The 27601-nt window shown below is 41.2% G+C and overlaps 2 protein-coding genes across 7 annotated transcripts in view; one reads left to right on the top strand and one right to left on the bottom strand.

Annotated features, from left to right (window-relative positions):
• The window catches only part of LOC142011298 (uncharacterized), a 54696-nt gene extending 30016 nt beyond the window's left edge, over positions 1-24680 (top strand). The window contains exons 9-15 of the mRNA XM_074990500.1: positions 1200-1333; positions 5972-6100; positions 10624-10738; positions 11945-12079; positions 14167-14292; positions 16144-16318; positions 22692-24680. Of these exons, the coding sequence (XP_074846601.1) occupies positions 1200-1333; positions 5972-6100; positions 10624-10738; positions 11945-12079; positions 14167-14292; positions 16144-16265 (761 nt within the window). The 3' untranslated portion in view covers positions 16266-16318; positions 22692-24680. The remainder of the gene's footprint in view (positions 1-1199; positions 1334-5971; positions 6101-10623; positions 10739-11944; positions 12080-14166; positions 14293-16143; positions 16319-22691) is intronic.
• The window catches only part of MAP7 (microtubule associated protein 7), a 179118-nt gene continuing 172795 nt past the window's right edge, over positions 21279-27601 (bottom strand). For all 6 annotated transcript variants that reach the window (XM_074990495.1, XM_074990493.1, XM_074990497.1 and 3 more), the window contains 2 exons: positions 24688-24920; positions 21279-22521 (listed from right to left, as the gene is read on the bottom strand). In XM_074990495.1, coding sequence (XP_074846596.1) covers positions 22511-22521; positions 24688-24920 — 244 coding nt within the window. In that variant the 3' untranslated portion in view covers positions 21279-22510. The remainder of the gene's footprint in view (positions 22522-24687; positions 24921-27601) is intronic.

The raw sequence follows: 27601 nt of genomic DNA, 5'->3' as shown, positions 1-27601 counted from the left end.
GTCATCATGATCTGTATCGCTGAAGTGTACTCAGGGTCTTCACTCTGATAATCTTCATTCTGCCACATTAATTTTCTAACTTATAAACAGGTGTCATTTTAATTTGGTTTTACAAATATTTTAGTGCCATTCTTCTGAGCCATTTCTTATGTATTTGCACTGTAATTTACATCTAAAATAAGTACTTCACTTGGACTTATTGTTTAGCACTGTGCAATTTAGTTCAGTCAGTAGGAAACTAATTTGAAAAGCTCTCTTGAACCACTTACATGGCTCCCACAGCTCCCAGCTTGCCTCCAAGTTTGTTCCTTCAGGGCTGCCAAGCTACACGTTTGTGGTTCGACAAACAAGCCCCTTCCTTTCCATGTCATATGACCACATCTCCCACATTCTCGCTCTTGAGAAGGGATATCCTTCCATTATTTGATGAGACTGAAAACCAAATTGGAGCATTTTCCTGGCTTCCTCTCAAGGGAGGAAAAGAAATATAACGTTGGATGCTTTTGAACTGATACTAGACCTGTCCTTGTCCAGCATCTTCAAACAGAAGGTTTATTTATTGATTTAGTATTTCAAAAGGGACAATCAGAAAATGTGAAGTGTTCTTCCAAAGATCAGAACCACTGCTCACTCCATCCCTTTGTATCAAGGCAGTGGAAGGAGACGGGGTTCAGGCAAAGGACAATTTGTTTAGACAGGCTCCATTGCAAAACTCTCTCTCTCCCCCTCCACCATGAACTTTAACTCGTACCAGACAAACTCATTTCAGACATGTCTTAGTTGACCAGTGCAGACAAGACCAGATTGCCCTCAAAGCTACATTCAAATCTGCATCCATACTTCTCTGGACAGTATTAATACAGAGAAACAGAATAAATAAAGAGTGATTTTGATAACCTGGGTAAAAAACAATTTGGCCCTGGATGGCCAGACAGGCAGGCAATTCAGCAATAAGTCCATTCAGACCTGCTGTTTTCTATGAGGCAGAAAGCCACACAAGTGTTGGCCAGTGAAGGCTCAAGTGACAATTTCCACTAATCTTTCACCCTAAAGAAAGAGCTGGGAATCTAAGAAAGGAAAACCAGTCACCATTCAACAGTAAGTCAGTCTAACATTTACAGACAGCGCCATAATTTTGCCACACCCCTTTTAACAAGATTTTACCATGCTCTGAGATGGTTTGTCATTCTTCCAAACAGTGAACATTCAGGCTGAGATCATTGCAATGGACATCCTGCCCAAGCTGCTCTCTCTTCTTGCGTCTAACAATTCAGATGTTCAACACGCTTCTGTCACACTCCTCTGGAGTTTATCCCAGCACCCAGCCAATCAGGTAGGATGATAGCTGTTGACTAACAGGGGTGAGAGAATAGTTCTTGCCACTTCCTAGGCTAAAACTTTTAATACTCCTAACTAAGTAATGTTATGGCACCAATGTTAATGTTGCCTATAATGAATTATACACAATGTGCAAATCTCCAGAGACAAACAAAAAGGGCCTTGCCCAAGGGATCAAGGATTAACTAATGCAACTTCACATGGACAGTTGTTTAATATCAGGGATTGTATGAAGTGAGCACTGTTCTTTTGGGGGTGGAGACTAGCCCGTGAACAGGACCCTGTGACATTGAGTTTAGTCCTTTGTGTTGTAGAGCAGCTGTGGAAGTAGATGGTCACTCACAGCAACACACGTTCTACTGACCACTAAGCTGGAAGTGCTGCCGGGATGCTGACTTAGGGCTAAGGGTTTTGCAGGACGAGGATGAATGGCTGGACACAAGAATAGTGTCCCAAGAGACAGAGACCATCAGATAAGGAAAAGGGAGATACTTCTCAGCAACAGAGTTTGGCCTCGTAATTTTATTAGGGCCTATCAACATTGGGACACTCTGGAAAGTTCAAATGCATTAATCTCCTTTGAAGAAGTTCTAAGTTAAAGCAAACTAAAGGCATTTCACTTCTGTTTGAGAGCACCCACAACCAGCATTTAAGATGCTTTAGTTATCCCTTTGGGGGGAAGCCTTCTGTTAGGATTTCACTATTTTGTTCATGTAAGCAGCCCCACAAATGATGAAGTGATATTGCTAATTCATAAACATGAAAGCAAAACAGATTAGAAGTAGGGTATAAAAACAAACAAAACAAAACCTGACCACTGTATTTGTCCATGCAGAAAGAAATGCAAAAGATAGTGAAAAATAGGTCTACAATAATTTTTATCCCAGTACTTGAGGGTTCACTAGTAATTTGAGTAGAGGAGCTTTAAAATTGTATTTTTAAGGTAAAAACTTCTTAAGACAGTTTGTGCTTCTGGATGTTAAGTAAAAATGTGAAAGCCTATCACATGATGTAGCTTTGTACAGCAGCTTGTTTTAGGAGCTTTTAGTGTCTCATTACTCAAAGAAATTCATGCTGGCTTAAAACTCCCACTGAGAACTGCAGACTTAGTGCTTTGTACATCACTTGCTCTTGTATATACAGCACATTATGAGTAAAATTATGCTTCCAACAATAAATGGTCCTATTTTTTTCCATCTATGTGTGGAATAAATTTTCTTATGTGCACTGGGACATGTGATATGTGCACCACCAATAGGAACACATGCTGATAGCTGTGAGCGCTCTGCTGATCAGCTGGGCAGCACTCACATTTTTCCTGGGTGGCCACCACAGCGCACAGCCTGTAGGGAACACTGCCTGCAACGCACGGGTGTTCTGGCACAGAGGGTGTGCTGCCCAAGCAGAAGTGTCTGGAGGCATAACGCCTTTCAAAGGCATCATGCTCATTATTTATCTCAATTGCCTCAGCACTAGGGGATCCCTGTCAGGGACCTGAGCCCCATTGTGTGAGCTGCTGTATCCACAGAATTAGAAGTTAGACACCACCCCAAAGAGTTTACAGTTTAAATAAGTGATATCAGTGGGGTTACTGAAGTGTTGTTACTCAACGTGAGGAATTCATGTCAGAATTTCACCTCAGCAATAAAAACTTTTAATTTTCCAAGAAAGAACGAACCTCTTGCAATTCAACCCAATCTCCCTCTCCACATGCCATGCATACAAGTTAGCCTCTTCATGGCTTCTCAAATATATGTCACACGTTTCAACCAAACCCTCAGTCTTATGAGACATACATCCTAGTCACACACTGCTGGAGCATCCAACATGACCAGAGATTCAAAGTAGTCAGATCAACAATGAAATTGTCAAACCATCCACGAGGGGAAGGATAATATATGCATCTGAGATAGGACACTTGGAAGTAAAATGTCATCTCAAGGGCATATTCTCTGGTGAGAAATGTTTGCATTTTTGAATTTATTTTAGTGAGCAAACATCATGTCAGTGACTGTTGAACACTGCTGTGGTTTAAGATTAAATCTAGACAAGGGTCTGATCCATTGTCCTTTGTACCCCACCCCCCCCTTCCCGTGTTCTAGCCTGTTTTTCATATCTTTTCAGGGTTTCTTTCATTTGCCTGGTGTGAATTCTGAGTGAATTAGAGAGGGACTGTTCCCTGGGAACTGCTGTCGGAAAACAAACCACAGAACAAAGCTAACATTTACAAGTAAATGAAGTAATGCTTGAGTCATTACAAATACTAGCCCATATACAATAGGGTAAAATTCATCTGCCCTTTGGTTACCGTGGATTTGATCAAATGGAATGTTTCATGGAGCTTTTACCCCCTTAATGGAAAGCCTCTCCGTGATTCACAGGCTGGCAACAGAGCACTGTATTAGTTTCCCTACTGAAAGGAGAATTCTGTTCAGTTCTGTCTAGGGCATCCCAATCCCTCAGCTCCAAGAGGTTGGGTGCTATAATAAAGGGTCTTTTCAGCCCAAAGTGAAACTATGGTTGTTGGAGCAAGGAATTGGGGCTCACAACGCTTGGGTTCTAGTCCCAGGTCTGCAAATGATTTGCTTGCTGTAGGATACAGATTAAGTTTGCTTCTCTTCATCTCAATTTCATCATTTGTAAAATGGGAAGAGTATTTTTTTTGTGCTAGCACACTTTACATGAGGCTCTCAGAGTACAAAGGCAAAGCATTAGAATGGTAAAAACCGTTGCTGCTAGAATGCTTTCCTTAACCAGTGTGGATTAAGATCTTTTATTCAGTTCAAATTGCTTGGGTCTGGGGAAGAAGTTTGGCTAATACGCAGCTGAATCTGTTCACCAATCTTCAACGGCAAATGCTGCCTATGTGGCTCTTTGTCACTGAACTGGGGATCACAATAATGAACTCTGAATGAAACCTAGGTCTCACACATAATTAGAAAAACAGCCAGGCCCTGATTAGAGTTCTGATACCTGCCCTCAGAGGGGATAGTAATCAAATGTATGCCCTACATGTCAGAGAGGCTGGCAATGGAGCTATCGTGTATGGGAAAACTTGATTTTTGATCTGCGCTTAATTGACAGAGGTCAATTTGAGTTATACAGATTAAAAAAGTCAAACCTGTAGTATCCAAAATGGTGTTTATAGTTCTAATTGAATACATTTGAGCTAGCTAAGACTGGGGGAGTTGTTTCTATGAAGGGAGGGAAAGACACCATTAGACATCCACAAGCATATATTGGCACATACTACACCCTGATTGAAATCTAACATGTGGACATCTGAATTTAACTGTTGTACTGTACTGTGGATGTCTCTTCATTCATGCTTTACTTCAGCATGTCACTTTGTGACAATGTTTGGAATGGGTGCATCTGAAGATGCCAGCAAATGTCAAATGAAAACTACAAATCAAGACAGACATAATTTAAATTATTAAAGACTTCTAACTTTAACCACATTTCAAAGAGCCTGACATTTCCAAAACTTCAGTGTGATGTCTTTCATCCTGGCATGTACATAGGAGTAAAGACTTAATAAATTCTTGTTAGCAAGCCTTAGTTTCTAAACCATATTAATAAAGTATTTTACTGATTTGACACAAAGCACTGTAAAACGCCCAAAGCAAACAGATTGAAAGAACAGAGAAAGGTCTTCTTCACTAACCTATTATCTACAGTATGAGCTTAGCTATTGCTTGCAACTATGGGTCTGATCCAAAGCCCACTGAAGTCATTGTGAGACTTTTCCCATCAAATCAGAGTTGATCTTACTGAAATATAAGTTCATATTAATACCAGGGAGAATTGGTGGCCAGCAATTCCCAAATGGGAGTTAAGGTCTGATCCCATTCGTATTAGAGAAGCCTGGAAGTTCAGGCTAGGGGCAAGCTTACCGAAGGCCTTTAAATGTCAGTAGGAGAACAGAGAAACCACCATGTACCATTTTGGAATGGGTCTTTGTAAATGAGTTTGGGAATGTGATTTTTCAAAGTGCCTCATCACAAATTGATTTAGTAAGTTAGGCTGTTTAACACAAATTCAATAGAGCATATCTATAAGCAAAGAATGTTTAGTGCCCTACGTCTTCTATTAGCCATTACCCAGAGCACTGCCATTCTCATTCAGAGTTGCATGCCTCCCTTTGGTTACTACAGTTATTGCTTAGCTGGCACAAGAATATTTAAGGAATGTTTGATAGGATTTATCAGCTGGAAATAGGGAACATCAACCATCACCATCCATCTCTCCACACTCCACCTGCATGTGTTCTGTGCAGCAGTTCCAGGCACAGTTCAAGAGGTACAGCATGAAACAGTATTGGCCTTGTAAACCCAGGGTTGGGAGTTCATCCTTGAGGGGGCCTTCCCTCAAGTCTGAAGCAGGTTATATTTTTACAAACAAAAATCTGTCAGGGATGGTGATAGGTCCTGCTGAGTGTGTGGGACTGGACTCTATGACCTCTCAAGTCCCCTTACAGTTCTATGACCTGCAGATATTATAAACTGCAGGACAGCTCACTTAGTACAGCTTAGCAATACTCTGCCTTCAGAGCTGCATAGGCCTCCTGATGATATCACATGATGTGCTTTATCGCTGCCATTAGGAATGAATGGCTTGTTGCTCTTTACAGGAGGCTCTCGTGCGCAGAGAGGTGCTGCAGAACTTGGGGATGCTGTTGTTAACGCACCAAAAAGACCCAAGAATTGTCAATCACGCTGCCTACATACTCAAAAATCTGAGTCTTTGCAAAAATGTACAGGTGAGTACCAGGTTTTCTTTGCAGCTGCCAGCATTACACACTGAAGGCTGCATTTCTGCCTATGTCAAATGAGTTACTCACACCAAAAAAGGTTTTTAAAATAATATGCTAAAAATTCTGACACACTGACTTTGCTCCTGCTCTCACTGAAGTCAATGGCAAAACTTACCAAGCATACAAGTGGGCAAGATCTGGTCCTCCACACTAAATCTGTGTCTTTTGTATCCGTTTCCTTTGTTATATACTGTTGAACAGTGTGGAAGATAAGAAATGTTTAACATGTCATACAAACCAGAGATAGCCTCTTACAGTTTTAATGGCTATATTTTTCATCTAGTGCAATGATACACAGTCTTGAATCGGGAGCCAAATTAGTGATCAACCTGATCCAAAAGGGCCACAGTAGAGTGAATTCATTGTTACTTACACTCACATAATGTGGAAGTTTTTTATATACCTAAGTCTCACAGCAAAATGACTGACTAAGTATTGTTTTATCAACTTTATCTGTTTAACAACATAGCAAAAGCATTCTGATTGGTTAATAATTAAATCCCACTGTATTTTAATATCACGTGTTGCAAAGAGCTGCAGGAGACACATTAAAAAGGGGTACCTATAGCAAGGAAGTTTCAGGCACAAAGGGATTAAGTGATTTACTGAAGTCACCTAAAAGGTCTGAGGCTGAAGGAGAATTGAATCCTCCTCTTTCAAATCCTGCTTTATTGGATTAACCAAAAGTCAATCCTTCTGTTTTACTCTGGATATCTGTGGCTAAATATTTCAGAGTGGGGTGTCCAACATTTATCAGATGTCTCCCTGTGTTTGGACAATATAATCACAGCCCTCCATTCGCCCACTGCCTTTCTGCTTGGCCCAAAAAGTGCACAAGCCCCAGTGGAAGGAAAGTAGACTCTTCTGGGGTCCTGAAACAAGTTGTACAGTGTGGGTGCCAAGTGTCATTGAACCAAGCTATAAACCCTGTATATGATGGAATCCACTTCAAACCAGGGAGTGCAGCAGCATCTCCAGCATTGTTAGCTCTCACACCGAGGGAACATCATACCTGTCAACTCTTCCTTGCTTTATTTCCTGCCAGAAACTTTCCTAAGTCCTCACTCCTGTAGATCTTATAGGTCAATGGTTGAAGTAGTTCAGAAACAAAGCTATCATAAGATGCCATGTTCTCTTCCCAAGGCCTTCAGTGCTTTGCAAAGCTTTTACATTATTATTCTAACACTCGCCCCTTCCCATGAGCTGAAGGATGATTCAGTACATACAATTTTAGAGTTATTCTGTGTTTATTGCTTTCAAGTGGGTAAGTGCACATCCTATTCTTCTGATTGGAAAAGCCTGTAGCACCATGTTCTAACATCTCCTCTCATTATACAGTATATAGCAACACAGCAAATCCCACAGACCCTTTCAATCCCATGGCTTCGTGCTCATAAATCAGGCTGTTTCTCCATAACTTGAGGCATAAGCCATTGAAGGTTTGAAGTGTTGGTATCCCTATCAGGAGAGATTTAAAGGGCTGAGATTAAAAGGAGGTTAGCATCAATGACTAGGCTGAGAAGAGGTATATAAAGTAATGCATTACTTACAACTGCAAAGGTGCCTATAACGGTCTGCATTGCCTGATACATTTCTTGCTCTGATGAAATCCCCATTCATGAATTCAGTTCCTCGCCCCTTTCCTACTGAGACTCAATTCTCTCAGGCCACCTTCCTATTTTTATGAGGAAATACAATCACATTAGCCACATCCTCAAACAACTCCACTGGTTTCCCGCTTGATCCAGTTTATTTTTTTCTACTTGTTTTTGAACACTCTCTCCTGTACTTGTTCTAGTCTCTGTCCTTCCTTCCCCCCTGCACCAGTTGCACTGTACTAGTTCCCTTTCTCTCGTGGTACATAATCCAATTACTTCAGGTGCAAGTGCCTTCTTCTCTGCAGCTCTGGATTTTGGCCAGTACAAGTGAGACAAAAAATATCAGCTTTTACAATCCTCATGATTCAAGGTAGAAAAATTATCACAAGTTAGGGCCAAAAAGGGAATTTCCCAAAATGGTATTTTATGAAAATCATTTCCTTTGTTAGAAACCCAGTCTGACCAGAGTTCAGTAGTTCACAATATGTGCAACAAACATTGACATTACGAGTCACCAGAGCCCAGCTATCAATAAGCTCCCTGACTGAGCTGTAAAATTTTCCTAGACAGCCTTTTGCAGAAAATTTGTCTTCCTGCCTGAAAGGATCTGTGTGGACTTGAGAGTCCTGGGCCAGTAAGGGCATCAGAGGGGTCCTTGTGTTGCCTGGGAATGGGTCAGCCTTGAGAGGAAAGGAAGCTGGAGCAGACCCTGTCCTTAGATAAATTTTTTGCATTTTCTAGCACATAACTAATGAACTGTAGGGCTCCAGTCAGGCACTTAGGTGGGAAATCTCCCCGCTTCCACTCCATATTGGGAGAACCTTTTCCCATCAGGCCAGTGCCTCTCTGTAGCAAAACCATTGTTTTACTGACACACTGTGGATTACAAGACAATCACAACAAAGAATCTTGTATTAGGTGGGTGCCCCTTCCTCTTTTACCTCTGCATATGCATCCCTCCTGAAGCTATGTACTTGGTTGAAGAGGACGACCTTCACAGACAGAAAAGTAATGTTCTTTGGTCAAGTGTATACAACATTAGTTTCTAAGGTGTTAGAAGATTCCTTGTTGCTTTTACAGATACATACTAACACAGCCACTCCTCTAAAACAATCACAGTTGATGACTTTTGTGTTAGCTCTTCAGAGAGGTGTTGAGCATAATCAAAAGATGCCCTTCATCTGTCCTTGACACCTCTAGGTAACTACACTGATATGCTCAAGATGTAGGTCATGTAGTTATGCTGTCAAGAGAAGGTTGCAATTTATTAGACACCCATAGATAGACACCTGCCCATTACAACTGGCCATTGCTCTCATTGGCCTTTCAGCAAGGAAGCCAGCTATTCAATTGTTACCTTCTCTCAGATGCGAGAAGGAACTCCTGCCCTTTCACATGTTAGGGACCACCAGATCTGACCATGGTCTGAAGATTGGAATGAGAGTTCCTCAAACCTCTTCCAGTGGTTTGAACTGGTCCTTGTGACCTACCCATGCCAATGGGATTTCTCTTCCAGTGATAAAATTAGGGCTGGGGGTGTTCATGGGCCCCAGGCTTGGAAGAACTTGTATCCAGAGAAGAACTTTTGATAAAAGTTTCATAGAATGCTAACGTAACTGTGTATACACTGAAGCTGAGCCCTAACGACCCAAAATAACACAACAGGGCTGGAAGACTGTGGTACTTTTTACTTTTTTTTTTCCCCCCTCCTTGGATACATACAGTTCTCTGCAACAGAGGCTATGTCTACATTAGCCCAAAACTTCGAAATGGCTATGCAAATGGCCATTTTGAAGTTTACTAATGAAGCACTGAAATACATATTCAGCACCTCATTAGAATGCCGGCAGCCACAGCACTTCAAAATTGCCGTGGCTCGCCGCTGCGTGGCTCATCCAGGTGGGGCTCCTTTTTGAAAGGACCCCACCAACTGGCATTTTGAAGTTCGGGGGGGGGGTCCCTTCGAAAAGGACCCCTGTCTGGACGAGCCACACAGTGGTGAGCCGTGGCAATTTTGAAGTGCCATGGCTGCCAACATTCTAATGACGCACTGAATATGTACTTCAGTGTTTCATTAGTAAACTTTGAAATGGCCGTTTGCATGGCCATTTCGAAGTTTTGGGCTAGTGTAGACACAGCCAGAGTGTCCAAAGTCCTTCTAAGATTCAAGAGCCATGACACCGTGGAGGTAGTTATGAATAACTGGATAAATATGTTATGTTTTTTAAAATATATTAAAGGAAATACATGCATAAAATATGTTTAAGCAATGCACAGTGCACTATGACATTGCAAAACTTGGCTGCATATGAAGAGGCATCAGGTGCCCCCGCCAAGCCAGGGAAGTTACACTCCTTTGCCTCTGGTAAGACCACACCTAAAATACCTTGTATAGAGCTGCGCATTTCAATGCCAGAAAGTTGTCAAATGTAGAGGTAATTATAAGAAAAACAATAAGCTTCTATTAGCATATGTGATTGAGTATATTGACTTTTTGGTCTGCATCAAAACATCAAATGACCTTGCAGTAAAATACATCCTGACACAATGACTCACAGCATGAAGTGTTTTTTTGGCTCTATAAGTGATCTGAGGTCCTGTGACCATCCCACAGACAGAGCTTGTATGACAGAGCAATGCAAATCCAGACTGATTCCTGAAAAAAACTGACTCCAAAAATCCAAGATGTCAGCCTTGCCCTCTCTTCTGCCACCATGATGCATCTGGTCTATTATGGATAAACAGGTGGCAATTGTAAAGCAGAGACTCACTTGATCTTAAGTATTCCTATGAATTCATTAAGGTTTGCAATGGCTTTGGAAGTTACAAAGCACTGTAAGAGAGAGACATGTCATTACTTTCTCATGACAGAGAATCATTGAAAGCCCATGTATGGAAGGACTCTTCCAGGCTATCCTGTCTACTGAAATTCAGGAGGAATCTCTTCATTACTTGATGGGTTCTCTTGCTGAGCTGGCAAAACATGGTAAGGAAACAATCGCACTGCAAGCAGCTTAATCTCGTGATGCATGTACATCTCTCATTATTGCTAAAGCAAGCTGCATACGTGCATACAGAGGACCCATTTTTGCTCACAAAGTCAATGTGAGTGTTGCTGTTAACATCAGTGAACAGAGACTGATCCCACTCATAAGAGAATTAGACCCTACTGTTTTAATTCTTACCTAGTCAACTGTTTCAGCTTTCAAAAACTGCTCTGATCAAAATTCACTGTCTCTAATATTGCTAACATAGCTGGCCTATCTGTGTTTAATTGTAGTGGCACTCTGATTCCACTTGTTACTCCGATGTATTTTTCCATTAGTTTTAGATAATTAATCTTGTCGCAGCAAGGACTAACTTAGAAAGAGGAAAAAGCTAAAGAGCAACTTTGCTTTTGCTTTTTACATTTGGATACTCTATTGCTTAGAAGTTCCAGGTGGACAGGCCTGAAAATGAAAACCGTCCCTTTCTCCTCAGGAGGGCCACCGTGGGTGTGAGGGGAGCAGTGCGTGCCTTCCACAGTGCTCCACAATAGGCCACAACCATGTCCTGGACTGAGCTCTGTCTGGGAACGGATTTCAGTCTCATAAGCAGCATTCCCTGTAAGCTGTATGCTTGGTCGGCTGCCCAAGAGAGATTCGGGTGCTGCCTAAGTGATTAGCAGAGTGCCCAGAGCCATTCACAGTGGGTAGCACGTGTTACTGGTGGTGCACATCTACACGTGCCTTGGTGCACATAACAAATTTATTCTGCCCATGGATGAAAAAAAACTAGAGGGAGCCCTGCTCATGACCATGTAGTCTTTTTGCTACCCTACTCTACTAGCAGCTTCACTGATTTGTGACGGTTACTTTTGTGAGGTGGGCACATACCCAGTGAGCAGATGGAGGCTGCCGTGCCAAAAGCAGCATATGTTCTCAACAGAACAGTCACATTACAAAAATCATCATCCTTTCCATAGGCCACATTTTCCCTGAATTCACAAATTGGGGCTGTGGGTCCGAGAAGATTCTCTTTAAAAGTGCTACATTAATTGTGGTCCTTCACCTGTGCAAAGGGGCTTGGGTTGTCCTCTTTAGACAGTTTGGCTTTTGGTCTAGTGGATGATGTATTTCTAAGGCTTTTTTTTTTTTTGCGCAGTTTATTAGCATGCTTTCATGTAAGCTTTTTGTTGCTTCCTCTCCCCCAGACAGTGCCACACTACATTTGCTCGAATGGATGAATGGACCCCTGATAAAGTGCCTATTAAGACTGGCTGGCCAACAGGAACATACAGAGCCATCATTTCAAGCTGCCTCTATTGTCCAACGCATGATGCGTCATGGTAAATATTATGCATATGCTTGAGACAGGTATAAATGTGTCAAATGTAGTTACAGCGAAATGTTTACCGCATCTTTTCAAAAAGGGGTTGGCCTTTGGCTATGAAGTACTCTAACATTTTCACAGGATGCTTCATCTGATGTCAAAAGGTTTCACAGATAGTTTGGTGAGCTCAGTACATATTACTGCCTCCATTTTATAGCAAGAGAAACTTGGGCTTTGGGATGTTGATTCAGCTGTGATCAAATAGTAAATCCCTGGGAGAGGCAGTAATAGACCTCAGGGTGCTAGTCTCTGCTCCATGGAGCGATCCAAGTTTATACTACCACAGGCTCTGGTTCTTGGTCTCCTGCTCTAACCATTAAAACTAGGTGTTAGTTATGCATTCTGTGGGGTTATTCTGTGGCTCACTGTGAGAAACATCATCAAGAACTTGGAAGCAAGATGGGAAGAGGATGGGATGGCGTAACGGCAATGTTTCCTCTAATCTCTTCTATCCATGTGTGGCTTTTTTCCATACATGGGCAGAATACATTTTCTTATATGCATTGAGGCATGTGTGAATATGCACCACCAGTAAAATACAAAAACCTGGCTATGGGTGCTCTGCTAATCAGCTGGGCAGCATTTGAATCACTCCTGAGTGGCTACACAAGTGCACATCTTACAGGGAACACTGGTGTACGTTATTTCTCACTTTTTTGGGCAGGGTTGGGGGCAAGGAAATTTTGAACATATTACAGACAGGAAATATCAGTGTTTTCTCTTCCTGATAACTTCTAAGAACTTTAGTCAATATAGTATGGCTGACTATAGGTAGCAGAGGCTGGATACTTTAAAACAAAAGTTGCATCAGAAATAATTTCGTTCAGGAAGTGTCACTGAACTGCATTCACTGGCCAATAGAGCCTTCTTGAGCTGACAAAATTTCCTTAGTTCCAGAATAACTTAACTGTATCACAGAGGAAAGCCAACCTCTGAGAATTTAACCAGCCATCTCTGAAGTACCATGAGGAATAATGAAAAGAGCTAGGGATATAAAGTCTGGCTTAATTAGTTAATCTGTTAAACAGCAGGTTTAACTGGTTAACCAAATAAAGGGGTGGTGTGGCAGGGGAAGCTATGCACAGGGGCCGCTCTGACTGGTCTGGAGCGCCAATCATGGCACACTGGAGACCTGGGCTGATCTAGCTGGGCTGAAGTGCCCCTGTCTGTGGTGGCTCTGCTGGGCTGGAGCAACCCCCTGCCCACGGTGGATGAGTGGCTGCTCTGGCCCCTACTGGTTAACCATAACGGGTAAGCCTCATCTGTTTTGGATGAGTCTTACCAGTTACTGGTTAAACATTAACATCCCTAAAACGAGAATTGCATTACCTGCAGAGAATAGATACCTCTATATCCAATATACTTGTGCCATAAAATTTAGATCCCTTGAATTTGCAAAATAGGAGATTACATAAATTAAACATAAATGGAGCAAGAACATTCCATCTTATTTGACACCTCTCTCCAGTGAAAAGGGTGGTTAACTTCCAAATTCTCTCCCATTCTGACCTGACAGATTAGAGAGTCTGGAATGAAAAGTTCTAGCAGGGATGGATAAGAGAGGAGAGAAATAAACCTACTTCGATCCCCACATCAAGCATCTTATCCAGATGTTTGCAAAGAACAATCTTATCCAGGAAAACAAATGCTGCCTGCAAGCACTAACAGTGCACAGAGCTTTTGAAATATTTACAGACTAGGTGGGACAGTATGGAAGACTGATCAGCAGTTTGAGAAGGATAAAGAACATGTACACACTACAACTACCATTTAATAGACTCCCAATGCAGGAGCCTGGTCAGTAGAAAGCTTTCATACCATTTAACTGCAAAATCTCTGACACGAACATGTTTCTAACATGCATAGGTTCTTTTATTGTTCATTAAAGCTGCAGAACTGCAGGTAGTTGGGTATGGGAGAGGAAATTGAATGTGTGTTGACTCAGCTAATTACCCATTTGATTAAAATATTGCCTTCTGAAACCCCTGACAAATAAGGGTTTAAATTGTTGATGCTTCTCTCACCCAACCCCCACTGATGCAGATAAAGTGATGTCTTTGCTGAAATGCCACATGCAGAAAGTCCAGCACTACCTCATGAATTTTCTCAACCATCAGGAGATTCGCTTTCAGCAGCTTGGTATTTCTACATTGGGCAAATTACAGGAAGGTAAGTCCCTTGATTTGTCAGTACTCCCTTACAGTACCTAGATTCCAAAGCACAGCTGAATTTTAATTGCTCATATCCAGGCTTGGAAGGATTAGATTTTTATCAGTAAATCTCACTTTTGCTGTGCACACACAAGATGAAGAAAAAATATCAAGATTTAGAGATGGGCAAAGACAGAAAAATGCTATTAGAAAAATTATTGGAGTTTGATTTGAGGAAATGTACTTTGTATATTTGGACATGTGATAGTGACAATTTGTGGTTTATGGTTATGAATTTTTAATTTTTTGAATCTTGGTAACTACTGTAATTAAATAATTACTGCCTGACCCTCCCTGGTAATTTCCTGCAACTCGGAAGATTTATATAAATAAAAATAAAATGTTTAAGTCCCATAATTTTGCACAAACTATAAATCAATCTAAAAAAGTGAAAAATAAACATCGATACCTGTCAAAATATTCAAAACCGTTGAATTCTGCCAACTCCACTCATGTCAATGCAATATATTCACTGCTTGGTAAAAAAAACTTCACATACAGAAAATGAAGCTGACACAGCTACTGCCCCCTGGGGACTACATTTACTCACCTAATCAAAGAGAGAAGGTAGACTCAAGGGTAGCAATTATCTTGGCTCTTTCAAAACCAAACTTTTTTTTTTTTTTTTTTTTTTTTTTTTTTAAAGAAAGGCAAACTGGTGCAGTTTTACTTTCTGAAAATGGAACAGGATTTATTGGGACAGGATAGCCTATCAATGGGAAATGGAAACTTACGTGGAAACACCACACATTAGTAACCCCAAGTTAGTGCTTGTTTGTTAATTTTTCACTGATTAACAGTAAATTATTATCTGCAGCATAAGAGATGACAATGAATAATGGTTCTTTGTTACCACCACGATTTTTTAAGGACATTTTTCTTGGCTGATGGGTCAAAATATAACTTGACTTAGCAACAAGCCTTTTTGCCACAATATCCACTCCACTATAAAAAATGATGAGTGCCATATGAAGAAAATTCAAACTACTTGATATGTAGGCTACTGAAAGGTACCACTGATCTGTTCTAAAATGTCTGATGAGAACCAAACCAAACCTGGCAGGTCTTATTTTAGGACTACTGGCTTTGATCGAGATCCTTAAAATTTTTCATGGTATTATTTTGTGGCTCAGGATGTAGAAAGAAGGTGCAAGTATTGCTTCTAAAATAGCAGAAACAAAACAAAATGGGAACTGTCAGCCAGCTCAGTAGCTTAGGCTGTGTCTGGATTGCTGAGAACTGTCAGCAAAAGATGCACAAATTGCGCATCTCCTGCTGACAGTTCCATTGGGAGAGGCTTTCCCAACATTTGGCCCTCCACATGGGGCCAAATGTTCGGAAAACCCCCTCCACTGAGCCATCTCTTCTCCTTTGTGGAACGAAGAAGACAGGGATGTTGGCAGAACACTCCCGAGGCGGCAGACCTCTGGTCTCCTGACAGAAGCTTGCCGTCCAGACATAGCCTTAGTTGCTCTCTTCTTCACTGTTATCTGGGAGACTATTAAACACTGGACTCAGATATCTGATGCGAGACCTTTCAGATCACGGGAAAGTAGTGCGCACACGTTCCCGTGAAGGTGAGGAGGTAATGATAGAGTCATCATTCTCCCTTTGATTACATAGTACAGATTTTACTGGAAACTATAGTGGATTTATATAATGCATGAATGAATTGTGTATATTCCTATTTAGTGTGTAAACAAAAAAACTAAATTTCTGAAGAAATTAAAAGGGAGGAAGGTGTGTGAGAAAAGAACATTTCACAGTTATGTTGGCTGGACAGTCATGTCCTGTTTTCCTGTGTTCTCAGATCCAGAATTTTCATATGCCTTTAATCAGAGTCAATTGATGGAGCGTCTTGAGCAAGTCCGTCAACAGACAGAAGAAACTCAGGAGCTCCTGAAGATGGTTATCAGCCACAAAGGCAGCTAACCCATATAGTCACCTTATGAAATGCTGTCTCTCCCTGCAGCCTGATCAGAAGGGTAACCTTTTTATTTATTACTATTTCTTATAGCCCATGTGTCTCTACCACTTGCAGTCCCAGGCAAGACATGACCCACTGGAATTGGCTACTTTATATGGCATGAATATTTTAATAATGGAAACAGTCAAGATAAAAAAAATGTTTCACTCAAAATGTTTAATGGCTACACCAACATTCCTGCAATATACATGGGCTAAATTTTGCATGCATCTTTTTGAACACTCACTAAGCTACATGCCTTCAGCTTTCCAGGACACATCACATGATCCATTCTTTATAGTCAAGCCCTTAGATTTAACCGTCGCTGCTCCAATCCTACTGACAGAGACCAAAAACTTCAAGATCTCTACCAGGTATTGATAAAACTGAATTACCCACTGGGAGAAGTACAAAAACAGATGTACAGGGCCAGATGAAGACCCCGAAACCAGCTACTTCTAGGTAGGCCCAAGATGGTTAGGAGAACACTTTAGCAGAACACCTCTCATCATCAGCTGTAACCCCCAACTCAAACCCCTCCAGGGCATTACCAACAATCTACAACCTCTGCTGGAATCTGATGCTGCACTCTCACAGACCCTTGGTGACAGACCTGTCCTTTCCTACAGACAACTGCCCAACCTCAGGAAAATTCTCTCTAGCAACTACATACCACACCACAGAAATACTACTCCTGGAACTTTTTCCTGCAATAAACTGTTACCAACTCTGTCCACATAAATATAATAAATATATATAGAGATACACATCTCACAGAACTGGAAGGGACCTTGGGAGGTCATTGAGTCCAAGCACCATCCTTTTTTCAAAATCTATTTTTCCACAGATCCCTAAACGGTCTCCTCAAGGACAATCAGTGGACCTAACCACATCAGTTACACAGTCAGAGGCTCATATTCCTGCACTTCCACCAATATGATATATCACATGCCAGCAATGCCCCTCTGCTATGAATATTGGACAAGTGGACAATCAGACAATCATGTTGCCAAACACATGGATACAAATCAGACATTAGGAATCTGAATACAAACTCATTCTCAAGCTTGATATTTGAGTCCAAGGTGAAAAGTATCAATTATGTGATGCATTACAAGGGCAGTCTCCCCTCCTTGATATTGTTAGTGATCCCAGGCAGCCCACTTAATAGACACTTGCAGAATTGATTTTTCTTTCCCCTTTCCCTCCTTCTGTCCTATCTTGCTGAGTCATCAGTTATTTTTTTTCTATCTATCTTTCTGTTAAATTCTCTGTATCTCAGTTATCATTTATCAGGATTTTGCAGATCTGAAGACGTGGGTCTGACCCACGAAAGCTCAGCACCTAATAAAGTATATTGTTAGTCTTTAAGGTACAGCAGGACTGCTTTTTTGTTTTGTTAAGCACGTGCATGAGGCTTAATTTCTGTAAGAAGCTGGTTTACTAAAGAGATAGCCTCCTAAACACATTTATGTATAAACTATGCTATGCTCTTTGACACTAACATTATTCTATTGCTCTTCAGTGTCTCTGCTGATTATTTCATGGTACCCATATCACTAATGTCCCTGGAGCTACAGAACTAAAGAGAAATGGAACTGGTATTAGAAATTGGAAGATGTAAAGAGCAACATGTTAATTAGGGAAAACAGTGAACTCAGAGGAATAAAGTAATAGTAATGAACTCAGTGGGTTTGGCTGTTAATCCAAACTACCCTGTCTTCATACTACAGTCACAGGATAAGGATAAATAATCGTGCCCATTGTATGGGCCGTATTTGAAATACAGCACTTAACATGAGCATATTATTACCTTAATACACCTTGTAGCAAATCTAAACAGCTTCTTTAGGAAAATGTCACATATGTGGCTTGACTATTTAATGCACCAAAACACTGCTGTATTTGTGTGCACATGGTGGTGTTTTAAAAACGGGGCATGAAGAGCTTATAAACAACACTGGAGATCTTGGACAGACTTCAGGTTGTCTCATATTAGTTAACTGCTATGATTTTAAGGCTATATTCTGCCTTCATGTAATTGTATGTAAACCCCACATAAGTGTTTGAGTGTTGCATCTGAATACCTGAAGGCAGAGTTTGGACACGAGTGGTTAAGTAGAGTCATGAATTTAACAAATAGGTCAATGCTTATTAAGCTTATCATAAAATTAGTGACTTTAAATCAGCCAAACATTGATTAGGTAAACGGAAATACACAAGCAGTTCGTATCAGGTGGTTTCTAATCAATGTTACATTTTTTTAGCGGCAAGGGTTCAGCTGAATCACTGCTAATTTTTATGGCATGCTGGAGAATTACTACAGTTAAACCTAATAGAATGGCCAGCCATTATGCTATTTTGTTAAGGGGGTTCAGTTAGCCCATGCAACTCTTGTGCCACAACAGAGAACATGCACAAAGAAGTCGATTTTCCACAGCATGCTTTGAGTAGCACAACCACACCAAATCCGAAACTGTCACGCCAACACTTTGAAAGTTTTTAACTGAAGTGTAATTTTGGAGAAAAAACCCTCTTCCTATGCTATTTGATGTATCTTTGGAAGGACTGTTGTATATTTAACACCTCCCCAGCAAATAGGTTTACCCAGAGATTTTAAAAAGGCCAAATGGTGTCAGAGCTTTGTAACGGTTTCAGCTGTAGAAATAACTATACTGGATGTAGGGATGTGCGAGAAGGAAGGATGCAAGAGTTCTGTGCTGTTGTCCTGCTGAATATCTGCTCCCATATGCATTCAGCAAAGTTTCTTACTGTGAATCCTTCATTTGGGATTTTGTGTGTGTGTACAGAGACAGGAGAGAGAATATACAAATGTAAACTAATTCAGTATCTCTATGCTTTGTTAAATACACACACTTCTTGCCACTATAAATATACCTGAGTGTTAAGTGATCCAAAGACAACTGGTAGGCTGAAGTGTACTAGTCTGGGAGCAGCAGATCTGTGAATTCTGTAAGTGACCAGTTGAAAGTATCAGGTGGTAGCCGTGTTAGTCTGTATCCGCAAAAACGAGAAGTCCTGTGGCACCTTAAAAGCTGTTAGTCTATAAGGTGCCACAGGACTTCTCATTGTTTCAGCGGAAGAGGGGTGTGATGCTCAGGGACTACAGAGTAGCTATTGCTTACCTGCAGAGGGACACCAGAGCCTGCACAGACTACAAGGGGAATGCTTGTGTTGCCAGTGGCTGGTGGAGTTGGAGAACTGACCCCTAAGAGACACAGACAGGGTCTCCTCATGTGACAGGCAGGTGGTAGACAGGAGCCTTGCAGTTTTGGCTATCCCTGGGAGGTATCACATGAGCTGCTGCTGCTCTTGCATGAATTCCCAGGTATGACAACTTGGGTTAATTTTTTTTTTTTTTGCCAAGAAAGCTGACTCTGTGTTGATGTTCCTGAAATATGTACAGCTTGAAGAGGAGCATAGTTTAACAGGGGCTTCCTATGGAAAAAGGGATTTTTCAAGCAACAGATGGTAGCTGTTTACAAAGCTGACACCATTATATCCCATGACCACCTATGTTTGATACTATGGTCCAGTAACAAACAACAATATTTTAAAAGAAGACTGACAGGCATCTTCTGTTTTCAAATGTTGGTGGGTCCAAAAATGAACACCTAGGACCTCAAACTCCAGGAATTTTTTGTCAATAATTCTGATCCAAACGTTGAATCCATCTTTACAGTTTTGGTTCCACACCAGACCATGTGGCAAAAAGGGGCTTTTACTAGTTCTACAGAACACATTTCATAAGAACTCTTGTTCATTATAGTGCCAGCTTGTCAAACTACCTAAAAAGTGCTTAACTTTAAGCATATTCTTAAGTCCTATTGATTTCAATGCTGAATCAGAGTTTTTGGTCTGATAGCTCGTGAATACTGTTCATGTGATCAAGGTAATCAAACTTGAATCCTCGTGTATTAAGCATAATTTGAGTCTAGATCCAGAAACAATCTTCTTGGTCCGTCTCTACTTGTAAATGATCCTGTGCAACCTGTTTATCAAAGGCTGTGTCTACACTACAAAAATAACTTGGAAGTTGCTTACTTCAAAGTGCAACTTCAAAGTAACAGACTTTGAAGTCAAGCGTCTACACACACCCTAACTCAAAGTTACACTTCAAAGCAGGGCACTACTCCATTCCTGGGAATGGAGTAAGGACTTCAAAGTTGGGCTCTCTTACTTCGAAGTTAACTTTGAAGTAAGGGAAGATGTGTGTACACACTGCTGGCTACTTTGAAGTAGTGTCTAACTTCTAAGTTAACTCTGAAGTTAGTTCCTAGTGTAGACGCACCCAAAAGTTTAGAGAAAACAGTCACAAGTAAGTGAAGCGTAGCTAGAACAATTTGCAAGCATAAAGTGCTCCCTGGATAAAACTAAAATATAAAAAGGAACAAATATTGCAAGCAAATTATATGTAGATTAAAAAATAAAACCTACATATCTTGGACATATTTTAAAATATGTTTATGTACGTAGATAACTGTAAAGAGAGTAGAAAACAAACACTTAATTTCGCTGTATCAGAAACAATTTCTTAACAATTCTAACTGAATTCCCCCTTCCCTCAATATAATCTGGTAGATGAAATAATATTTTACTGAATTTTGAATAGATTTAATGAATCTCCCTTTTGGAAGCCCGTCCCTCTGGCCCTGTAGCTGTGGAAAGTCAGTTTTTCAAACATTCTTCATAGAACGCTTTCAAGCACACCTTAAACTGAGCTTCCTTTTGATAGTAACTTGCTGCAGTGCTGCTTATCATGGGCCTGACCCAATGTGCAATGGAGTTACTCAAAGGAACCACAATAGACAGATTCCCAGTGGGTATAAATTGTCATAGTTCCTTCGACCTCAATTCACCCCAACTTAAGATTTGTCCCATTAACTTCAATCAGTGCCCCAGTAACATCCTCCATGCACAATACTTAAGTAGTAATTTTTGCCAGTAAGAGCACTGCTTATAAAACCAAAAAGAGCAAGATTTTTCAGTCCTGATCCATAGCAGCAAAAGTTACAAGTGTGAAATAATGGAAGTGAAAAATCACTGTCACTGGACTAAAAAGGAATGGTAAGATTCAGGTCCATTATCCAGAAATGTAGACTGCATGTTAAACATGAACACTGAGCAAATAAAAAGAACCAACATGCATCATTATCCATTTTCTCTGAAATGAACATCCCCTGCCTCCCATTCAATATTCAAATTCACACACACACTGTCACAATCTGATTAGGCAAAGAAAGATCCCTCCATTACTGTGAACAGCAGCAATTTACAGGACTCAAAAAAGGATTTTTCTTCAGCTCTGCATGTGTAATTTTTAATCATACTGTAAACATGAAGTAAACTAACAAAATCAAGTTTTCAATGTTGTTTTAGCACAGGTTTCTAATTTATTCAATTAAATGGTTTATTTTTTAACTGAACAAAATTCATAAATACATTATCTAGGAGAACAACAGGTTTTTGTCTTGTCCATGAAAAAATAATGCTTTCAAATTTTCACATTTTAAAACCTGTTCCGTTTTGTTTTTTTTTTTAAAGAAAATGTAAGATCACAGTGACATTTAAATTTACAGAATGTCCATGTAGACGTTACATTTACAAGAACCTGATACAGAAGCCTACATTTTGCCCCCATAATTAGAGTTCTCTGCAATAATATTTAAACCAACAGGTTTAAATGAAACCTCCCATTAACCCTACTTGTAGAGCAATGAGATGTTTATATTTCAAGTATTAGATCCGTAAAATGAAAAAGATCAGTTGCCAATTTTATATTCTACTTTTTATAACCAACCACCCATCTTAAAAAACAAAAACAAAAACTCCTCAAAACACCAGGTCCTTTACCCCAATCAGCTCATTACTGGCAGATTCTAGTGCCTTTTGTCTTGAAGAATGCAGAAAATATTGATTTGCAAAAAGGAGCTTGTTGGGGAAAAAAGCCATTTTAAGTAATGCACATGAAGCATGATTTTCTAGCGGTGAAATCTATTAGCTAGAAAGATAATCAGTGTCTATTCTGCACTTCTTCTGCTGGTTTTTTACTAAGGTCCTTTCAAAAAGATATCCACAATTGTTTAGAAAACAGGAGAGAGAAAATAAAACACTCCTCCACTGTATGGAAGGAACTCCGTAGGCAGCAGAGATGCTTACTTCATCATCTTTGGCTCTTCAAAAGAAACGTTCAGATAACTTCTATAATGAAAAGCAGTAAAAAGGACAGGTTAGCAGATGGGAATAATTTTTATCTAAAAAACAAATTTAAACAGCAGTTTCATTGGCTGATCCTTCTGTTCACATTTTCTGTACATGGAAGAAGGAAATAATGCAGGCAGGTGATATAACCTGTGATATTTATTGTTCAGTTCTGAGATCTACAGTGACAGCTACTGCAGCCAAACCTTCAGCATCCGTATTAGAAACGGCACCAGGACCATCAGGTTCTTCCAGGGAAGTGTATTCAGGATTCTTGCGTATAAGGCAGTAACCATTTCCACATTTCATGAATGCTACAAGAGGAGAACAACTTTACATTTGGCTAATTGGTACATATTGCTAGATCAAAAGCTTCAAAGACAGTGGCAACTAATTTTATCACAGCAAGGATCTCCTGTTCTCACTGCTGCTGAAGTGCATTGTGCAAACAATATGAAACAGATTCAGCAACCCCAATGTGTGTGGGAATTTGTGTCAGTTTTGCGGAATTGTTTCAGTTAAATAGAGCTAAAATTTTAACAAATCGACATGCTTAGGGTCATTTCGGTCAAAACAACTTTTTGTTTCCAAATTTCCTTTACTTTCATCAAGGTACCATAAACTCCTTCAGATCCGGCAACTCTGGGACCATGAGATTTCAGATATTCAAACAAACGTTCTGGATAAGAGAGAGGTATACCTCGCAATGCATAACACCAAAGAAAAACAAGATTAGATATCAAGAAACAAACAAAAATGTATGCAGAGAAATTTATTTACCAACAACAGTAGTATTGCACACTGTAAACGTTTACTGTATTTGATATATTTATTTGTATTTTCCATAAGTACAGTATAGTGAAAGTAAACATAACTAAAATTTACTTATAGTTAAAATACCAGTTATTTGAGAGTTCTGGATGATAGAATGCTGGATCTGAAAGATTTTACTGTATAATCAAAAACTTAAAATGGTCAGTATTACAATAAATATTTTGTTTTGTTGAATCAAAACATTTCAATAGTGTTAATACAGAATGTTTTGTTCAACCTGTGGGACAGAGTGAAAATATGTCATAATATTTTGTATGAATATGGTGTATGTCTGCATTTCCTTTGTGTTGCCTGGTTAACTAGGTGGGGGAAAGGGCATTTATTCTTTGAAGAGACCCAGATGTGACTGATTCCTAGCTGCCTGGAGTCTGGGCCCCCATGTCCATGGAGAGTCCAAGACAAGAATGGCAAATCCATCTGCCAGAATATGCGACACCTAGCAACTAATGACTATGAATAGCCTATCATCTGCAGGATGCCAGCCCAGTGTGACCAGCTAGAGAACAAAGGGTTAAGGAGGGAGGCCAGTTATGTTTGCCCAGTAACAAGAACAAAAGAACTGAGGAATGGTCAGACAGGCTGCTGGAAACCTGGACTAAGTCTGGACTAGGACTAAGAAGGGGTCAGAGGGCTATTGACTGACTCAGATGGACTATGCTGTAACTTTCTGTTCTGTATGCTAAGGACTTTTTATGTGGTGCTCCAAATGTCTAATATATTCTTCTGCTTTTACAATGCTGGCTTAGAATCACTCCCGTTTAAGGCAGCGGGGATCCATTGCTCCCTTTGGGTACATAAGTCTCTCTCTCAGGTGTCCAACTCATGTGAACTTCATGAAGGGAGCTCATGGTGTGAAACAGTTGTGCTGAAAGCTCGGAGGCTCAGTCTCAGGAGGTGGGGAAACCCAGTGGCTTATCATAGTGAGAGTGTGACCCTAATGGGGCTGACATAATTAAGAGGTCCTCCCGGGGACGGTTCCACAGCTGTTCAAGAGCAATGGACTTGTGGATCAGTGACAATCTGAAATGATTCCCATCACCCCCGCCCCCCAAACTGCCAGTGAACTAAGACATCTGTTATTCAGTCCTCTATACTCATGAGATAAAGATTTACTAGGAATCCCTTACCTCCTCTGACAATAGGATGATTTACATAGTACTATACACATGTACATGGCTCAGTAAATACACAGTAAGTCATGCTCCCAGCCCCAGAGATCTCACAGTCTCAACTGTTTATATTAACCACCTGGTAATGTACAGCAATTACGGACTCCATGGTCTCTCTCATTTACAGAATGGTACAAATTCTAATGGTCCAAAGAACACCTACCTGCTGTTTGGTGCGTTTGAACGCTATCTACTTGAGGCAGTGGCCCGAGAGTCCCCTTATCTTCAAAGGCTAAAATTGGATTCAAGGGAATTTCAGGGCTATTGCATCCACCGTTATTCATGGTATCCAATGTGGATGGTTTAGATCCAATAGGTAGGTTTATGATCTCTTTAAAACTGTCGTTCTGCATAGACACTCCATTTTCATTTGGTTGTTTTCCAGGACTGAGATTACTGGAAGAAAAATATCAATACACAAATATAAATGATAACATATATTATAATTAATATTCATTATTAGCACACTGGGACACAGTTGCTCAAGAAATGAAACTAAATGATCCTCACATATTGATGACCATTTGTTTTCATATACTGTATTACTATTCAGTGTGTATAGTATTTGTGGTAGCAATGAACCAATAAACTCAGCATTTGATTTCACCCTTACTGTAAATCCACGTTTCTTTTTTCCCCCCAAAGAAATAAGACTTTTTAGGGCCAGATACAAACTTAGAAAATGACTTTCCGCTACCTGGCATATCCAACACTTGAATGTGAATGATGCATACATGTACTTGTTCCTATTGATCTGTGAGAACCAAAAGAATCACTTTGAAAGAAATGCATTCAGTAAAGGCAACATTCTAAGTAGAGAGAAAAGGAAGTTACTCGTCTTGTGCAGTAACGACGGTTCTTTGAGATGTGTCCCCCTGCGGGTGCTCCACTCTGGGTGCTGGTGCGTCCTTGTGCTGGCGCTCAGAGATTCTACTATAGCTGCGGTTTCCCTCACCACACACGCACAGTAGCGCCTCCTTGTGTTATCTAGCATATGCATGGTGCAGAGCCTTCTGTTCCTTCTCTACCCTAGCAAATGCAGCAGGATGTGCCAAAGCAGGGGAAGGAGGGAAGTGGATCACCCAAGGGGACAAGCATTTCTAAAACCTTTGTTACTGCACAAGGTGAGTAACTTCCTCTTCTCTGAGTAGTGTCCTGGTGGGTGCTCCACTCTGCGTGGTTATGAAGCAGTAGTCACACTTTGGAGCCCAGTAACCAATTACAGTCAGCAGAACTGCTTGATCCACTTGAACGGATGAAGCAACGGAAGACATAACAGCGTAGTGCTGTGCCAACATGCTCCTGGAAGACCATGTGAGCGCCTTGCACATGTCCATAAGGGGTACATTCTAGAGAAAGGTGGTGGTGGAAGACATAGCCCTGGTAGAATGGGTGGTGACAGCCCCCAGAAGCTCTTTTCGGTGAAGTGTATGGCATGTGTGAACACAGGTGGCGATCCACTTGGACAATCATTAAGATGAAACAGGCAGGCCCTTAGATCACTCCGAGAAGGATAGGAAGAGCCTAGGAGACTTGCACGAAGACTTTGTGCAATCGATGTATAAGGCCAATGCCCAGTGAATGTCCAGACTGTGCCATGACACATTTGCAGGGTCGGAGTGCGGCTTCGGGAAGAACGCAGGTAAGTGGATAAGTTTGCTGATGTGAAATGGACAGGGAACCTTAAGGAGAAAGTTAGGATGAGTGTGAAGAGTGAGTATCCTTAGGAAACACCATATAGGGAGGTTCAGCCTTCAGAGACACAAGCTCCCCAACCCTCCTGGCTGATGTGATGGTGACTAAAAACAAGACCTTCATTGACAGATGGTGCCAGGAACATGTCACTGGGGTTCAAAGGGCAGTTTCATGAGGCAGTTGTGTACATAGTTAAGGTCCCCAATAGGGACCAGGGGATGTACTGATGAAAAGGTGATTTGCAGACCCATCAGAAAACATTTGGTGATGGGATGTACGAGGAAGGAAATCCCATCCTCTGCTCAGGGGAATGCCGCCAACGCCATGGCATGCACGCTAATGGTACTGAGGGCAAGGCATGACTCACAGGTGCAGCAGGTGGTCCAGGAGGACAGGAAGGGGCATAGTGTGAGGAGGCATAGAATGATTAGCACCCAAGCACTGAGAGAATCGCTTCCACTTGTAGAGATAGGATTTGTGGGTGGACTCCTGCTTGCTGTTAATAAGAACCCTCTTTATCCTCAGAGCATGTGATTTCAGCATTCTAGTGATACGAAGGAGCCATGCATGGAGGCACTGCCTGAAAAGATTGGGGTAGAGGGTGCAGGTGAAGTACTGAGATGGAAGTTTGTGGCAAGGAGGAAAGGGATATGGAGTCACCCCTGACAGATGGTCATCCAAGGCATCCTTCAGTCTGCGTAGACTATGGATCGCACCCTTCGTAACTCCGTTTAAGATAGTCATTTGCAGCATTGACTGACTGTGAATGCCCACATGAGAGTGACAGTCCTTGCTACATGTGCTGCATATGTAGCGGGTGTCTGGCAGGTCCTTGCTGTCCTTTCTATGGGCTCGCTTCTCCTCTGCCAGCTGGCTGATCTTCATCTCGCCCTTCTGAAGGTCCTTGTGTAGTTCCTGCTTCCAGCTGCTGCGGTCATCTGCCAGGTCTTCCCAACTATCTGGGTCGATGTCTGCCTCCTTGAGGTCCCTTTTACAGACATCTTTGTAGCGCAATTGGGGGCGTCCGGGAGGTCTTTTGCCAGAGGCTAGCTTGCCGTACAGGATGTCTATTTGGATCCTTCCATCATTCATCCTGTGGATGTGGCCAAGCCAGTGGAGTCACCACTGCCTGAGGAGGGTATGCATGGTTGGAATTGCAGCTTGCTCGAGTACGGCGTTGTTGGGCGCTCTGTCCTTCCATCATATCCCAAGAATGCACTTGAGGTGGTGCAAGTGGAAGACATTCAGCCTCTTTTCCTGGTGGGTGTACAAGATCCAAGACTCGCTGCCATAGACGGAGGTGCTGAGGATGCAGGCTCTGTAGACTTGCATTTTGGTGTGAGTGTACAGCTTGTTGTTGTTCCACACTCTCTTGCTAAGTC

The sequence above is a fragment of the Carettochelys insculpta genome, chromosome 3 (genome assembly GCF_033958435.1).
Source record: "Carettochelys insculpta isolate YL-2023 chromosome 3, ASM3395843v1, whole genome shotgun sequence".
In the NCBI taxonomy this organism is placed as follows: Eukaryota; Metazoa; Chordata; order Testudines; family Carettochelyidae; genus Carettochelys; species Carettochelys insculpta.
Note: the sequence above shows the minus strand (reverse complement) of the source record. Positions and strands in the feature narration are given on the sequence as shown.